The following is a 19,066-nucleotide window of genomic DNA, read 5'->3' as shown; positions in this document are numbered from 1 at the left end:
CTGTATTGCCCTCCCTTTAAGCCTCAGTATTCTCCATTTTGCTTTATTTTCTATGGATTTTAGGTTGTGCATATATGTGGGTTCACATAAAAATTACCCTGTTGAGAGCAGCTATTAACAAGCTCTGAATGACATTTCCTTTCAGCCATTACTGGAACCCACCTTTAGGATAATCAGGTCCCTGCCACTGTCTTCTCAAAGTTCTTTTCATCATAGATTCCTCTTACTACACAATTCCAACATGACACTTTTATTCCTTATATTTTTGCTTATGGTAACACAGTCCCTATATGCATCATACTCTGTCAGTGTTAGTTGCTATGTATGGACACAATGTGACAACATTCTTCTCACTACATCTGTATGTAGTATCGATATGCTGCCAGCCAAGTTGACTTCTATTATGGATATTGTTTTGCTTCTTGTGACTACAGTGCTTTTACTAGCATGTGACGTGAGGACTTGGAGGACACCTGAATGCTTGGCTTTATACTCCATGGGTGTAGAGTGTCACTTCATTCAAAAAACATACGTGAGAGTGAAAAGGTGGCAAGGGATAATTACAGTGAAAATTAACTAGTATTTCTACACAGCTCATTCCCTAAAATCAGATATCTTAATTACAATTAAGAGTTAGATTCAGAAAAAAAAATTCATGAAATTTTATCCTGGATGCAAAGAGACAATAAAATATGATGCTTTACTATTAAAATATATGTACATGGATTCAAATCAAGGGTCTGCCTGGGGAATTGGCTCAGTCAGTAAAATGCTTACTGTGTGAGCATAAAGACCTGAGTTATCTCTAACACTCAGATGTATATCAGGAACAACAGTGGAGGGAGGAGTCCTGGGAATCATTGGTCAGCCAGCCCCACTAAATCATTTAGCTTCATATTCAGTAATAGATTTCACTTCAAAAATTGCAGGAGTGCACACACACACACACACAGAATAGTGAATTGTTATTGACATCAAGTCCATAATTTCCAATTAGCCACGTTGGGAATACCCAAATCTCAAATTCTGCAATGTTGGAAGACCGCTCTGGGGGGAAAACCCATGTTTACAAAACTTGAGCTGCTCAACAATTTAGAAGTGAGACTATAGTTTGTTTGACTTAAAATGCATAACAAAGGTTTCTGAATGATGAAAGGAACAGGTACATCAGCAACTTCCTACGTGACACTTCAAGAAAATTGAGCAGTGAGCAATAGGAGCTGTGATGGCTGACTTGACAGACTGCATAATCATCTAGGGAATGAACATACATGTCTATAAGGAAGTTTCTGCACTGAGTTAAGTGAGGTAGGAAAATGAATAATCTGTATAGTCAGTTTCATTCCATGGCCTAAAGTTTTACACTGAATATAAAGGAAAGAGCACCAGAAGACATGGCTTTCTAGTTCCTGGTTGTGTGACCAGAGGCCTTGTTCTTCTGCTGCCATGCCTTCCAGCTATGATGGACAATACCCTGAATGTGTGGGCCACAATAAACCCTCCCCTCCTTAACTTGTTTTTTTGGGTATTTTGTCCCAGAAATAAGACAAATAACTAGTAGAAAAGTCAAAAACAAAATGCTTAGCTCTTCTGCCCTAGTAACTGACAGTTCTACAATGCCTTTTATAAAGCCTTTCAGAAAGTCTATAGAGTCAAAACCAGTTATCAATAGTGAACAAATTGATTGCACATGATTGTATTGACTTGTCCTTAATCTCCTTCTGTCTTACTCTGTGTCCTTCTGTCTTACTCTGTGCATTATTCTATCCCAATAGAACATTTAAAATAAGCTATGAACATGCAGTCCTTCGTTTCAAGTCCTACTTCCAATAGACATAAGAAAACACATGCTCTTAAAGTTTGATTGATACTCACTCTTTTATTAGGAATTTGTGCTGTGAATGCTTATAATTATTTTAAATTTTTTATTTAAAATGGATTTTTCTCTCACACAATTCACTGACCAGTTTCCTATTATTCCACTGCTCTCAGCTTTCCCCCTGTTCCTTGCAACTCCTTTTCCCCCCTACATCCACTTCCTCTCTATCCCCTCTTCAGAAATGAGCAGGTCTCCAAGAGTCAACAACAATACAGGACAAAACAAGACACAATAAGACAAGACAAAAGCCCTCATATCAAGGCTGCACAAAGAGACCCAATAGGAGAAACGAGTCACAACAGCAGGCAAAAGAGTCAGAGATACATCCACTTCCACTGATAGGGGTTCCCAAAAGCACCAAGCTAACAGCCATAGCATATATGCAAAGGATATCATGTAGACCCATGCAGGCTTCGTCTTTTCTTTTTGAGTCTCTGTGAGACCATGTGATCCCTGCTCAGTTGATTCAGTGAGTCATGTTCTACTGGTATTCTCTGCTCCCTCTGATGCCTATAATCTTTCCTCCTGTCTTCTGTGGGTCTCCCAACTATGAGGGGAGAGACATGATAGAGACCTCAAATTTAGACTCTCTCTTTAAGTAATCTTTGGCTATGGGTCTTTGTACCCACTCCCATCTGATATAGAAGGAAGCCTTTCTGATAACTATTTGACAAAGCACTAATTTATGAGTCTAGCAGAGTAACATTAGGAATCATTTCATTAGTTCTACCATAGGTCTCTGAACTATTTAGTCCAGGATTTCTGCTCATCCAGACAGTGTATGGTATGGGCTCTGTCTCATGATATGGGCTAAACCAAACATTAGTTGGCCATTTCCACAAGCTCTGGCCCATTATTGCCCTGGCACATTTTGCAGGCAAGGCAGAATGAAGGTTGAAGGGTATATAACTGGGTTGGGAACTAACATGTAGGGTGAAGGCAGACACCAGCTTGATGTATCGACATTCAGTGAGCTGTGTGGATGTGGTCCCCAGTATAAGGCTCCTATTGTCAGAATTCAGAGAGCGACCTTCTGGCTTAGCATCAACCTGGGTTGTTTAAGGATCTTGATGAGACCCTTGCCTTGGTCAACAAATCAACCAAATGAAAATCAGTCACATTTCTGGAAGCCTTGTTACAAAAGATGTCTAGTATAAACTCTGTATCCTCCATTACTAAGAGGGATCACTAAGATCACTCTTTTTTTATTTTTTCTCATTTTTTTATTAAAGATTTCCATCTCCTCCCCTTCTCCTCCCCCTTCCCTCCCCTCCTTTCCACCCATACCCCCACTCCACCCCTCTCCAAAGACAAAGAGTCATCAGGGTTCCCTTCACTATGTTAAGTCCAAGGTCCTCCCAGCTCCCCCTAAGTCCAGGAAGGTGAGCAACCAAACGGACAAGGCTCACAGTGAGCCCGTCCATGCTGTAGAGTTCATGTTCATTGCCATTGTCCTTGGTTTCTCAGTCCTCCTCCACTGTCAGCCACATTCAGAGAGTCCGGTTTGGTCCCCTGTTCCATCAGTCCCATTCCGACTGGACTTGGTGGTCTCCCGTTAGATCTGTCCCACCGTCTCAATGGGTAAAAGCACTCCTCGCGGTCCTGGCTTCCTTGCTCATGATCTCCCTCCTTTTGATCCTCATCAGGACCTTGAGAGCTCAGTCAGGTGCTCCTATGTGGGGCTCTGTCATTTTCTCCATCCAATGCCAGGTGAAGGTTCTATGGTGATATGCAAGATATTCATGAGTATGGCAATAGGATCTGGACATGTCAAGATCACTCTTATAGATTTCAAGAAGTTTCTGCTGTGTTAGGTTTCCACAATATTTAAAAATTCTTTTGATTTGAAGAACCCGTCCATGGAAGAAATTCAGTACTTACAGGTACTCTGTCCTTGGGATGATGCATAACTTATAAAAGGAATGCTTTCTTTGAGGCCCTATTGACTTTGTTCCTTTCAGCTTCATGTCAGGCTGCTAAATATAGAAATGCAGCTCTCTCTGAGGCAATTAGAACTAAATATGCTCAAATTTATATGTGTTGAAAATTTTCATTTTATATTCTCATTAATGCTGTTTTAACATCAGTGCTAAGAAAACTTATTTCCAATGATTATAGCATTTATCAGATTTGATCTTGCTAACTTAAATCAACTCCCTCAAAAGACATATGTTGGTGATGAACAGATTTCATATCACTGGAGGATATGTAATTGCATCAGGTTAAACAAAGGAATGTGAGGGACTTATGACTTTATATTTTTCTCAAGTCAATCAAGCTTACACACACCATTCAGATGATGCAATCTTTGCTCATATCTAACACTGGATGTAAAGTTCAAGTGAGATTACATATATGACTCACTATATAATGACCAACAATAGGTAAAATATAGCAACAAATTAGGATATATTAATGTAATCTAGCTATTCGTATTTAAGGCTAAAAATTAAAGTTTCCATCTTTGTATAGGCTTGTGAAGTTTTATAGGTATAAAAATACTAGAACAATTGAAAGCTTTTACATCCTCCGTAAATTCCAAGTAAGGCTAAGATATATTTATACAAATAAATATGAAAAGATAAAAGTTGTTATGTATTCTCAAAAATCTCTATATTTTAAAATATACCATCAAGTAAATTATGAGACTATAAATACATAAGCTATTAGAAAATATGTCAGTCAATTTAGTGAATAATTCGGGGGCAAGAACATAGCTTATTAATTGTTAGATGTTCACTTAAGCCATGGTGGATTTGTGTGTATCTTTCCACAGAAAGACTCTTACTATAAGCATTTATTTGGGTGCAGTAATGTTTTGAACTTCTATATATTTTATTGAAAAAAAATCAGTTTGGGGGACTGGAGAGGTGGCTCAGAGGGTAAGAGCACTGGCTGCTCTTCCAGAGGTCCTGAGTTCAATTCCCAGCAACCACATGGTGGCTTACAACCTCCTTGCCAGCAGTACACTGTATGCTTAATAAATAAATCTTTTTAAAAATCATTTTGGCAACATATTTTTGAAATCTTCAGAGTTGTCAAATGCTTTGAACTCTTGTTTGCTTTAATGGAAAATAGTCTTATAGAATTATTGTTGCTTTGGCCAGGCATAATGGTGAATTCCTATAATAAAAAAGAAAGTGGAGGCAAGAAGTGTGTTTAAAATGTTGTCACACCAAAACATGACACTTTTTGTGTTAGAAAACAGTGTTTCCTTCTAACAATAATATTTCAGTTATCAAGAGTAAATGACTTGATTCATTTTATACTTTATTTTATAAAAATCAAAGCCAGGACCCAGAAGACTGAGTAATTTTCTCAAGAAGTATCAAGCATGAGATAGGTCCTAAAAATAGGTTATTGTATTTAGCAATTGTTAAAAGGCTCTCCTAGTTCCTGGTTTTCTTCCCTTTTCTCATCAGATTTAAAGTGTGTTCCAATTTTGAACACTTAATTTGATACTCTTATAATTTTATGAAAGTTTAATTACTGACTGAGATGAAAGCACATTTGACTTTCACAGTAATCGCTCCTCATCCACCAACCTGATTTGTCATTTGAGAGTTATACTCTAAATTAAATTTAATTAAATTAAAATTCAAGTCAAAGGAGCCTTTCACTCTTCTTTTATTTTTATTAAAAAAGGAAATATTCCTATTTTAGGTTGGTAAATATTGAAGCTGTGTGTTATACTTGTGTGTTCTTTAGTGTGTACGAATAGATCTGCAAGGCAAAGCATGTACATCAACAAAATCAACAAAAATGCTTTGTGGTATCCTATGGGTGTTTTGGTTGTTTGTTGAAAATACAGTTTTCTCTCATGCAAGATATCTGAGCTACACTTTCCCCTCCCTCCACCTTTCCCAATCTTCTGCATTTCTCCTTTACCCTGAATACACTCCCTTTCCACGTCCCTTCAGAAAAGAGCAGACCTCCAAGGGACAACAGCCAAAGTGACAAAACAAGATACAAGGGACAAGGCAAAAGTCCTCAAGTCAAGGCTGCACACAACAACCCAACAGGAGGACAAGAGTCCTGAGAGCAACCAAAAGAAATAGAGACACACCTGCTTTCACTGTGAGAAAACCCACAAAACACCAAGCTAACAGCCATGAAAGATATGCAGAGGACCTGCGTTTTTAAGGTTATGAAAATATTCCAAGGCAGACAATTTAAACACAAATGACTTTTTTACAGAAAAACCTCTTGGCATGATAAATGAGCACAGGACAAGCCAGACTGTGTTTCTGTGCTGAAGAAGATATTGGCAGCTTCACGAACTCTCTGGAGATACATTACACAAAGGATTGGAATAAAATAAACCAAGTACGGGCAATAGGCAAAAATAAACATATAACTACCACAGCAGTAATCCATATTTGAAGCAACAGCTGTTGAGAGGTGAGGAGAATATGCTCATATACTGCCATAAAAAGGGCTAAATGGTACATTTTCAGAGGCACTTTCAACATGTTGAAAAGCTGAAAATTGAGTATTATATAAATGTAGTTTAGGTATAACTGTGGAAAAGCAAAGAGTCAAGGAGATTAAAGGAATGAGAGCAGTTAAGTCTGTCCATATGTATTGAAATAAAATTATTTTTATATAATCCTGTAAGGTACAAAGGCTGGTTATAAAACAACTTATTCTAATTCTAAATAGATATTTAGATACAAAATTAATTGTCCCATAGGTTAACAACAAAATGTGACGTTAATTTAGAATAGCTGAAGACTTCTCTGCCACATAGCAGAAATTTCTAATATTTTTACACACTTTGCTTTAGTACAAACAAATGGATACATTTTTATTATCTGTGCATTTTAAAATGTAATATCTTATAGCTAAGAGGACAGGGCAGTCAGTCTATAACAAAGCTCTGTAAAAGTTCCTTGACCTTGTGGTAATCAGGATGTGCTATTCTGGAACCAGTTTCAGGAGGGAAAACATATTGTCCCATTTGAGAGATGCAGATGTATTTAGCCAAACAAGAACCTGGCTCATTTAAGAGTTTTATAGCAAACAAGGATGGAGAGTAGTTTGCATAATTTTCTAATGTTCCTTTAATAGTGTTTATCTTTTATAAGGCTCTTTGGAACAGCTGTTGGCCACCTGTCAATAATGTGGCCTTTTATAGACTCAACCTTTTATTGTTCTCATGCCCTTCACATATAAAATCTAGAGTCCAAGGAGAAATGAGTGTACAACTTGGTAAGAAAACCATCTACTTTAAATTTAGAAGTTCATCTTTTGCAAACAGAAGTAAAGACAGAATTTTGAATTGCATGAAGGAACTAGGTGTATTATAAAAATCTCCTTAGTAAAGATAGGCTCTTGTTTTAGCCACATATCAAAGTTGGTATAGAGTTGTATTTTAAATACTAGCTACATCGAAACTAAGCCAAGAAACATTCACTAAATGCTTTTTATCTTAGTTATATTTAATTTTACATGCATTCTATTTGAAAATATTTGTTTTCTAAGTATTAATGACATAAATGTTTCGGGCATACAAACAGTTGTTTAATTTATTTCTGGTAGAATAAGACAGCCAATGTTTCTTTTCATATTTGCATAAATCTCTCAATCTCAGTGTTTTTTACACATATTTATTGACCTACATCCTAGACAGATTTTTGTGTGATAATGAATAAACACAGTCCTACAAATCTGTACACAGAAATACATTTCTATTCATAAAGTGTTAGTATCCAAGTCCTAAAGGAGAAAGCTGTTTATTATTCTTTTACCCAATTACATTCCAGCTTCCCCTAAATTATCATGAACAAGAACAAATGAGGAAGGTTTCAAACCAAGGGATATTCTTACTGATCTTTTTAGATTTTACACACAAACCCCACCTCCTTTCTACCTCTTCTCAATCATTGTAATGCAAACTGTGGAGCTGAATCTTAACATTTTCACAGAGATATTTGATGCTACATGTTACTTTCTCAGATCGTGCTTGGCAGTGGACTTTTTGTTTCCCTTAATAGAATTTGCATACTGTGTTGTCAAGCTGTATTTTAAACCATGTGTGCTCTTAGAAACAGAGTAGCTAATTGGGTTAACTATGCTTGGTTGTCAAGAGCAATTTTAGATATGGTCTTCATTCTAGTCAGGGTGTGATTATTTCAAGACTGCTCGGAGGGCATAAATAGACAGGCATTCATCGGGTATACTGGGCCGAAAGTCTGATCTTTCATGAATGTACTTAATTGGACACACATGCAATACCCAAGGTGCAATGAAAAGATAAGATAGCCGTTGGAGCTTGCGAGGCGCATGAGTTCTTTCAATAATGATTGTAATGCCACCTCTGCTTTTGCAATTACTCTCATGCATGCTTTTCTTTGGTGTCTTTATTGATCTCTGTTGCATTTTTGTGGGATGCTGTCATCGAGTTCTTGGAGTGAGTATATGTGAAAATGCACAGGCTGTCTATAAGGAGTCAGTAAGAATCTGTGCTCATATTATTAGAACTCAAGGTGGACCATACTTGCACTTCATAATGTATCCTTTTGTCTAGTGACTGAAGTATCTTGAGAGATTCTTGTTATCTTTTGGTAGAAAATCGTGTAGAGTTCTCTTGAACTCCATCTCTTTATCTGTTGCAATTGACAGCATCCATGTAATGTCGTCAGTATCATCATCTACCAGCCAACTCTTCTCTTTATAAAAAAGTAATTGAGGGTATTCACACAAGTGTAAACCAGGAAATTAAAAGATACAAACTATGGAACAAGTTATTCCATTAAATTAGTTGCAGTACAAATTTTATATACATATAAATATAATCAAACATATGTGAAAGATGTCCCACATATATGTATGATAGTTAGTACATCCAAAAAGATAAATATACAGCATATACTTATGCTAGTGTCCTTATGTACTTAGCATAGGACCACATGAAATGAATATGTAAAATGGGAAATATTTAAAATCAAAATTTTAAAGTTTAAAAAAGGATATCAAAATAAAAATATTCTTACTTTTCTAGTAAACTGGATTTATATTAATGGCTGATGTCATATGTTTCTATGCATCAAAGCATCAAATAGAAAGTTTTTAGTCAGTTTTTCAAGAACTGTTGTCATTGACTGTTGCCTGATTGATTTAGATTAACATTGAGTGATAGAGATCCCTCTTAGGAGCTGAAACATTCACTCCTGGATGTTAGAAGGAGAATAATACAATTCATGAAAGTAATAAACCATATTCTAAAAGCTCAGAAAGTTATAGTGTTCACAGGACATATGCCCATCATTTTTAAAGCTTTTCTTTTATTGAAACTATTTATATAATAGACTTTGATCCTGCTTTCCCACTCCCCAGTTCTCCTGCAACCTCCCCACCTATCTACCCAATTTTCCATTCTACCCCACAACAAACAGTCAGACAAAGACAACAGCAAAACTAAGAAGCACACACAAAAACACTCCGCAGAAGTACAAAAAGCAAAACTCATATTAAACAAGCTAAAACCCAAAAGACAAAAAAAATTATCCAAACAAAGCAAGAAAAGAAAAAAAGAGTATAAAATGACACTTAGATAATTTTGAGTTGGTCAAATACTCCTAAGCATGGCCCCTTACCTGAAGGCCCCTAGTGAGACTCCATTGGAGAAAACTGATTTTTCCTTTGCATTGGGTATCAATGGGAGATAGCTTTTTATGTGTGAGAGCCTGTATTTACTTTCTCTGTACTCGAATCATGTGGCTTGAACCTCTACAGGCTTTATGTGTACAGCTGCAGGCTCTGCAATCTCAGATGTATACTAGCTGTGTCTGGAAGATACTGTTGCCTTGAAGTCATCCATCTCTTCTTGCTTTTACAGTCTTTCTGTTTTCTATTCCACATAGACCACTGTACCCTGAGGAGAGAGCTTTGATGAAGATACTAACTTAGGACTGAATGCTCAAACTCTCTTACTTTCTTCCAGTTGTCCAGTTGTGGATTATCCATGCAAAAAGAAACTTCTCTTATGAGGGCTGAGTGATGCACTGATCTAGGGGTATAGCAGTATGTCATTAGGAGTTATTTTGTTGCTATGTTCCTTTAGTAGAATAATAGTATTCAAATGTTTTTGGAATAACCAACTACTTACTAATTGTATTTAAGGCCCATTCCATTATAATAGGCTACTTGTTCATCCCAGCTGTTGAAAATGATCACAGAGAAACCATATTATTTAAATTATTGCTTGGCCCATTAGCTCTAGTTTCTTATTTGCTAACTCTTACATCTTAATTTAACCCACCTCCATTATTCTGTGCATCACCACGAGGTTGTGACCTACCCGCACATCTGTCTCCCGCAGTGGCTCCATGGCTTCTCCCTGACTCCGCCCTTCTTTCCCCCAGCATTCAGTTTAGTTTTCCCTGCCTAGCTAAATTCTGCCCTGCTATAGGTCCAAAGCAGAATGGTATTGACAGCATACAGAGAGGAATCCCACATCACCATTCATGGGAACAAATACCTGACAGTGTTAAAGTGGCCAAGAACCTGAGACTACACCGGTCATTGGCTTTGGATGAAACCTACTAATATTATTCTACTCAAGGAACATTTTATGTAACCTGTAAACAATGGCTAGCAAGAGAAAACTGTCTCCTATGGAGCAGCCTGCAAGTTAGGCAGAGAAGTCTAGGGATATAGCTGGACAGGCTTTAAAGTGATTCAGATGTCTGAGTCATCCACCTATAGCAATATTAGTAACCCCAATGAACTCACTGGTTCACCAAATGAGAGTTGAGTGGAACTATTTTTGTGGTATATCATTGGTGCCTTATCTAATGTGAATAGATTTTTATTCATGTTCCTTCATGAAAAAAGGCACACAAAGTTATCTTACCAGTCTTTAAAGTAGAGCCAACACTATGAACATTTCCTATAAAATTCTTCTTTTGAATTTATTCTAGGAATAAAATACTAAACATTGATAATTCAGTTTAATCTCATAAATAATGTTAAGGATGGAAATTTTTAGTACATCAAGAAATTCTTTTATGTTGTTTTTGGATTTAGATTCTGAGTTAACCCCTATGCCTTAACATACCAATCGAGCAGCACATAGTTTAGCCTTGAGTCTAATAGAAGTATATCTTTCTGTGAGGTGTTTATGGTAGAGAAAAGAGTAACAGCTTTTTCAAACATAGTGGGCAGATGAAAGTAAAACTAAAGCTATATGGAATTAATTCTAAAATCTTATACATGTTGCAAAGTGTTCTTATTGAGGTAGATCTTAAGTTTTATGTGTCTCAAATGTAACAATTTGAAAACAAGAAGCCATCATAAGATCAGTGAAAAAATATACAAAGACAAAGTAAAAATAGGATTAAAATATTTTTAGGTACTATATGTTAACACTTTTACCAAATTCACTGTCTTTTTAGTTTATAAAATATTTCTAAACATTAACATCCTCAGAATACTATTTCTAAAAATATAAGTCTAATGCAATTATATATATTATTTTTATAAAATAATATTTTAGATATAACAAATATATAGTACTATTTTGAATGAAAAGATGATTAGTTACCACAATATTTCAGATAAGCCTGGATCTTCTATTTACAACTTGATTGTGACACTTGAATGAGAGCCAACACATCTTTTTTGTTAAATAAGATTAAATACTATAAATGCAGTCTTTGTATTTCTTCTGTGGAGATTGATGGTTGTTTTGCACAGAGGAAACCACCTAAACCCAAAGCTATAGATTTTGTTTTTATCAGAGCCCAAGCGTCAGAAGAGCTGGACCTAAACTGCAATCGGTTCTATTATTTATTCAAGATGCAAATTGGGCAAATCAGCCCTCTTTCGTGTCCTGTTTTTCTGAGCCACAAAATAAATCCTTTGGCCTAGTTTAAAACTTTTTTTCTTTCTTCAACATCTTGCAGACAAAACCTTATGCATAATGTACACATGAATAAAAATAAATGTGAAGCCAGACTTTCTCTTAGGGAAGCAGGACTGTGGGAAGAGGGCAGCAGGAATGTGTGTGTGTGTGTGTGTGTGTGTGTCTGTGTGTGTGTGTGTCTGTCTTTCTGTCTGTGTCTGTCCGTCTGTCTGTCTGACTCACTGACAGACTGACAGACTGTCTTAGGGAACCCTTAGCCATCTCATGAAATTTACATCCTCAGGACTTGATGATGACATTCAGGTGTCATCAAATAAGTCCTTATCTTCATGACAACTTTTCGAAAAATCATGTAATTCTGTGATCTTTGTGTTTATTTGCCATTCTAATATGTATTCTCATTTTAACACATCAGAATTTGTAAATACCTTGAAAACAGTGCAAACTGATTTACAAAAGAAATTTATAAGAAATGCAAGACCTCTGTCTCTTTTTAAAAGTGTTCCAGGGCAACAAGCCCCCTTTCATATGGAAACAATTGACTTAAGTGTCCCATAAAATACCAAGGTAGTCATATTTAACAAATGAATGAACTGAAAGAACTCAATTACTCAACAAAGGCTAAGGTCAGGCAATTGGGAAGTTTGTTTGTGTTTATCTTAGCCGAAATTAATTTCTTTACTCATCTCTGTAGTTCATTGAAGATTTTTTTAAATTAAAAAACAGCAAGTATCTTGGAAAAAAAGGTCTGATGTCTCAGATTTAGTTCCCATAAAGTCCCACTCTGAATTCTATCAGCAACACTGTACCCAGCCATTAGACCTCTGCAGTCACAGCCTGTGACAATCAGAATGCAGGGGAGGCAGACCAATTTCTTCAAAATAGTTAATTGCCCAGGCAAAGAACGCCTGCAGGAGAAGGCTTTCACGAGGGCTATTTTCTTTACCAGTTACTAAAACGGAGTTCAGGATCTGAGGCAAGAATAATGGGTTTTCGCTGTCACTAGTTTCTGATGCCCTTTATGAGCAAAGATCTCTATCTACCTGAAATAAAGGAAATGAATCAAAGCAAACTTTTAGTAATCCCAAAAGGACCCAGAGTGAAATTGCCCCAGCTGTTACCTTATATAGACACCTTGACATAGTTCCCTCTTGTAGAAGTACTCAGGGGCGATCATTACTTTCCAGTCGTCTCGTACAGAGACCTACTTTATAAGACGTCGGGAAAGTTAATGTACTGAGTCTAGAGACGTCTTTCTGAAATGGGAATAGCATGTCACTCTCTTCCTGTAGCCCTGCTAACTAACTCTTGTGCTGATTTGTAGGTCCCTGGGGACGGTGTATGGGAGATGACTGTGGACCAGGCGGCATCCAAACCCGGGCTGTGTGGTGCGCTCATGTGGAAGGCTGGACAACGCTGCATACGAACTGTAAGCAGGCTGGGAGACCGAGTAACCAGCAGAACTGTTTTAGGGTGTGTGACTGGCACAAAGAGTTGTACGACTGGAAGCTGGGACCCTGGAATCAGTGTCAGCCTGTGGTTTCCAAAAGCCTGGAGAAAACTCGAGAATGTGTGAAGGGAGAGGAAGGCATCCAGGTGAGAGAGATAACCTGCATCCAGAAGGACAAGGACATTCCCGCAGAGGACATCATCTGCGAGTACTTTGAGCCCAAGCCCCTCCTGGAACAGGCCTGCCTCATCCCTTGCCAGCAAGACTGCATCGTGTCTGAGTTCTCGGCCTGGACCGAGTGCTCCAGGACCTGTGGCAGCGGCCTGCAGCACCGCACTAGACACGTGGTTGCACCGCCCCAGTTTGGAGGCTCCAGCTGTCCCAACCTCACTGAGTTCCAGGTGTGCCAGTCCAACCCCTGCGAGGCAGAGGAGAGCATGTATAGTTTGCAGGTGGGGCCCTGGAGTGCATGCTCAGTGTCACACTCACGGCAAACCAGGCAAGCCAGGCGTCGTGGCAAGAACAAAGAGCGGGAGAGGGAGAGAGGCAAAGTGGTGAAGGACCCCGAGGCCCGTGAACTCATCAAAAAAAAGAGAAACAGAAACCGACAAAACAGACAGGAGAACAGATACTGGGACATCCAGATTGGGTATCAGACCAGGGATGTGATGTGCACGAACAAGACTGGGAAAGCCGCGGATCTCAGGTAACCTTTTAATATCAGTAACATCACTTGTCTCCTGTCTGCAGAAAAACAGGACTTCCGACTCATCGTACTGACTCCTGTAGTAACCATGAGGCAGATATTCCCTGGTTCAAGGCTTTTGAGCTTGATTTCATGGTGTAATTTTTATTTTGTCCATACGTAGGTCCCACATTGCTTTAGGACTTCTTACAAAATGCAGATTCTTGCCGGGCGGTGGTGGCGCACGCCTTTAATCCCAGCACTCGGGAGGCAGAGGCAGGCGGATCTCTGTGAGTTCGAGGCCAGCCTGGTCTACGAGAGCTAGGTCCAGGACAGGCTCTAAAAAAGCTGCAGAGAAACCCTGTCTTGAAAAACCAAAAAAAAAAAAGAAAGAAAAAAGAAGAAAACAAAATGCAGATTCTTGGGCAGGGCGTATGGGGAAGTGGTGGAGCACTCGCCTAGCATACATGAGGCCCAAAGTTCAGTTCCCAGTACCACAAAGAAAAAGCAAGACAGCTTCTTTATGCCATTTTTTCTTCTACAACAAAAGAAAGTAAAATAACTCAGAGCTTGGAGTATTGGGATTTTGAACACAGATATTTATCTGAGTAAGTTAACAGAGTAAGGCACACTTGTAATCTCTCCAGGTTTATAGCATTTTCAGAATTACCCTATAAACAAAATATGTTCTTAACAAGCACCTGGGGAACCATACCTAAGAATAATATTCTCCCACATTTCATAAAACAAAGTAACTCTCTCCAGAGAAGAAAACAGGAAGCAGCGGGAAATAAAGAAAGCAGAGGGTATTTAACCAGTAGTGGCTTTAGCTTTGAAAATGTAATTAATTGGCAGCAAGTCCTAGAAGGAAATTATTTGGCAGATTATCCTCTGGTACGTAATGACTACATTATGAAAAGCTACCTCATGTGTGATTCATTTGTTGTGAACACAGTGTTCACTGAGAATGACAGGAAGGTTATGATTTCTCTAGACTGACTAAATTTTGCTTTTGGATAAGCCAGATCATCTGGGAGTGGCTATCTGGGTCATTTGCATAATTGTCTTTTCTGAAATATTTATGAAGTTATGATTTGGACTCAATCAAAGAAATTACAGCGTCATCATTCAGAATTTTATATCTTATTTACTATAGAATCAGCATTGGGTTGCATTGCTATCTCCTTTATCATGAAATCTGTTCTTCTGATTAAATACGTAAGATAAATTTCCCTGCTGTCTCAACGCATATGCCTTTGCAGAGCAGCTGAAGTCTGTGTCTCGTTGCCCCTGGAAATCTTGTGAAAGAATACAATTTCCTGTTTACTTTGGAGGTTAGAAACCTGAGTAGGATTGTGTGACATGCCTACTGTTTTCTCAAATAGCACACTATCTTTATTTTTTTTATTCCTCAGCCTCCCTACCTTTACTTCAGCTATTCTTGTTTATTGATTTCATTACTGTGGATTTTCAGATATAGGTAAAAACATCTCGAAAGAGGTTATAGCTTAAATAAATGAGTAAATAAAAATGAATGATTGATTCTTCTAAGATAAAAACTTTCTCCCATCATACTATTGTTCTGGTTGCCTTTTATTTCATTTCCACACTTTCTGTTACTGGATACTGACCCTCGGGCTGTGTTTATGCTAGGCCAGCACTCTGCCATTGATCTACGTGCAGCCCTAGCTGTTGTCTTGAATCTATTTGCCACTGTTCTCCTTTTTGAATTCACACAATTCCATTTCATTTCAGCCACACAGGAAGTTCTCATTGTTCCTCTGTAGCCTCTTCCTAATTCTGTTGACTTTGCTGAGCATTTCTGTTTCCCCACCTCCTTAGAACAGGCTCCTTTCATGGATGTGTGTGTATTTGTGCTTACACCATTTCATGGATGTGTGTGTATTTGTGCTTCCACACTGTATGCCTTTTCAATGCACTCCCTATTTGGTCCTTTTTTCCCGATGGTCTTTATTCTGATGGTTCCCCAGGCTTCTTCCCTTTAGTGGTACAGTTATCTAAGTTGCTTGACTCCCATTACCTAACTGAATGAGCCACTAATGAGCAACTTTGAGTTGACTCCTGCTGTCGCTGGGTTAGCATGCTGTAGAGGTTTAATTTAATGTTGAGTATTCGATTAAAAGTGTAATTAGGTTATTAGCTTCCATTGCATGAAGTCTAATGTTCACGTTAGTTGTGTGAATTAAACAAACATACTTAAAAATGTGGGGATTGTCTTATTAGTCACTTACATCCTTTTAGAAATACCATACATGACTATCCCAGTACAATGATAGCCGCAAAAATATTAGTAGGCTATGAACTAAAATAGTGAAATAAAATGGCCAGCATTTCTCTTCAATATAAATTATTAGGTTATTAATAAAATTAAAATTCTAGTCAAGATGTGACACAAATCAGGTCTTTTGTAGACATTTTGCCCAAACTTCACACCACTTCATCAAGGAAGCCAGTACAGTAAGGTGTAAACTAGCACAAAACCACACATCAGGGATTTAGTCACTGAATTTAAAGTCCCTCTCATTGGATCTTTATGATATAAGAAACTAAATAATCATTGAATAAGACTAGCAATATTCCACTCCAGTAGCTAAAATGATTTAGCTAAATAGGCCAGGGATTCATTGGGAACTTCTCTATAGGCCTATAAAGTGTTTCAAATCATTGATGCAGAATTGTCCAAGTTAAAGCAAACACATATATCTTTCATTCAATGAGACCACAATCAATAAAGACAGTGGATGCAAATTGCATCTCATTTTCTATGACAGTAAGAAAATCACAGTCTCAAATCTCCACTGATCCAGAAGTTTTGCACAGTGTGGTGGTCCAGATGTAGCAAAGATATGAAACTTGAGGAGTCATTGTGTCTTGTCACTTCATGAGCACTTAAAACCTCCAGAGAAGCCTGAATTCTCATGGGGTGAAGATTTTGTAGAAGTAATATGCTTTCCCAGTAAGAAATCACTCTGCACAATTAGAGATTAACAAAGGCAAAAGCTTTTTAATATAGCATGGTCTCTCTGGCTAATGCCCAAGGTGAAGCAGACCTTGAATGAACTTTATTGACGTTGGTTTATGCATTCCACATATATTTTCATCCTTAAATCTTTTGGGTCCAAGTCCAAAGTTATGGTTTGAACATTACACAGAAGCAAGAGGCTGCAAATCTATCCATGTAGGTGAATGATCAATGTGTGCAGCAAACATATTGTCAGAAATATTTCTCAAGTACCCCAGAGTTGTTATCCAGTGTCACCCTGGCCAGCTGGCAGAGTTATGCTTTCTCTGATAACAGCACAGGGGCCTTTATGGCAAACTAGGACTTAATGGTGGTTGTGACCCAGCATTGCCCACTTGAGCAAACCCTTAGAGGCATGTTCTTTCATGTGGGGATGGGCTTAATGGCTGGTTTTAAGTCAGGGCTGTCTCCTTTAGAGGGAAGGAGCCCAATTTGAGGTCCATCTTGATGAATAAACAATAGCAGAAACATTTTCAGCAACCCTAAACTTCTAATGTGGCACAAATTTATTTTTCAGCTTCAAAAAAGCCTGGATAGCAGACTGTTTATCATCTAGCCATATTGGAAGTCATGCTCCTTAACCAAATTCTACTTATTATCATTCAGTATTTCCAATAAGTGTACTAGTGAATCCTCTATAGCATCAAGTTTCTCCTGCATCAAATGAGTAGCATTTCCTTGCTATTTATATCAGGGTCTGGGATAGGATTGCTCAAACATCCTTGAGTTATGTTTAAAAATTCTTGAAGGTAAGCCTGAACAAGGAAATTCTTCATCGGTGTATCAAGTTGTCAAAGGTTGCACATAATAGTTTTAAGAAAAAATTAATTATCAATTCACTTGCTTATAATGTTTGATCCATATCCTCTGGGGAACATATATGCAAATGTCATTTTTTGCTGGAATATTATGGGACATCTGGACATCTTCACATATTTAAGCATATTCCCATTTGCAGTAACTGGGTGAGCATGCCAGATTCTACACAATGGTAAAAACTGAATCAATGGGTGAGGTTGTGAGAATCACTGCCCTCAGGAGGACATAAGTTTCTTTCGGTGCAGCAGTGACATTTAGCCAGATTTGAATAGAAATCTTACTCAGACTAGGAATTAATGGCTAGTATGTAAAGCATTTTTCTAGAAAATCAAAAACATTAAAGAACAATATGGTCCCAAAGTGGAAGGAAAGTCAGTGTTCAAACTGAAGCTGGGCCATTAAAATGATACTAGGACAATGCTCTGTGGCAGGCGGCCACCTCCAGCCTGCAGTGAGTTCAGTCCTAATTTGAAACTTCTGTAAGAGCCACTTCAGTCTGGGTTGTTGCTTGCTAAAGTAAAGACTCCCATCTGCATATTAAGTCACAAGTTTCGGTAATGGCTAGGAAGTGTGCTGTAAGTAAAACAAGACACATTTAGTGGAAGTACTTGACAGCTTTAGAAAGTAGCTTCCATTTAAATGCACTTTGTTGTGTCACATTTTCTAACAAAGGCAATTAGTTGTAATTACAAGCCCATTGGAAACATTGCCAAAATAGTGGGAAATTCGGCCTAAGAGATTCCTGAGGGAATAAGAATGAATTTGGGTTTGAAAAGGATTTTTGGTGTTTAAATCAAAGAAGTAGATTTATCCAGTACTGGGAAAATCCCATAAAACAAAACTTATGTACAAATAAAAAGGTAAATACATAAAAACCAGAATAATACAATAACATGTAGAAATACTGACAAAATATCTCTCATTTCTGTTACTGAGTTCATTCTTATGTGTCTAGAAAATAAGCCACTGTTATGATTTTCCTGCGGGTCCCCAGCAGCTCGCGGTCCCAGTGCCTGGTCCAGAGCAGCGGGTCCCTGACCGGGAGAGCTGCCAGCCCCTGGCAGGGCTCAGCCATGGTGAATCCCCGGAAGGTGCAGGTTCCCAGCAGCGAGCAGCTGGGCAGGCAAGCGGGTGGGAGACACGAGGACAGACACATCGTACAGAATAGAATTGGATGGGGGAGAAGACAGAGAGAGAGAGAAAGGGGGGGGGGGTGAGCAGAGAAGTGGGGAGAAATGCAGAAGTGAAGCTGCCTCTCCGAGAGGAAGATAGAAAAGAGAGCGCGCTCAGTCCAGAAGCTGAAGATCAGCCTGCCTCAGCGG

The 19,066-nt window shown here is 38.2% G+C and overlaps 1 protein-coding gene across 1 annotated transcript in view; it reads left to right on the top strand.

Moving 5' to 3' along the window:
* Window positions 1-19,066, top strand: part of Thsd7a (thrombospondin type 1 domain containing 7A) — a 427,159-nt gene that overhangs the window by 171,731 nt on the left and 236,362 nt on the right. Inside the window, exon 2 of the mRNA XM_038319827.1 lies at window positions 13,072-13,903. Coding sequence (XP_038175755.1) covers window positions 13,072-13,903 — 832 coding nt within the window. The remainder of the gene's footprint in view (window positions 1-13,071; window positions 13,904-19,066) is intronic.

Source organism: Arvicola amphibius, chromosome 2 (assembly GCF_903992535.2).
Source record: "Arvicola amphibius chromosome 2, mArvAmp1.2, whole genome shotgun sequence".
Classification (NCBI taxonomy): domain Eukaryota; kingdom Metazoa; phylum Chordata; class Mammalia; order Rodentia; family Cricetidae; genus Arvicola; species Arvicola amphibius.
The sequence above is the reverse complement of the archived record's forward strand: the minus strand, read 5'-3'. Positions and strand labels throughout refer to the sequence as shown.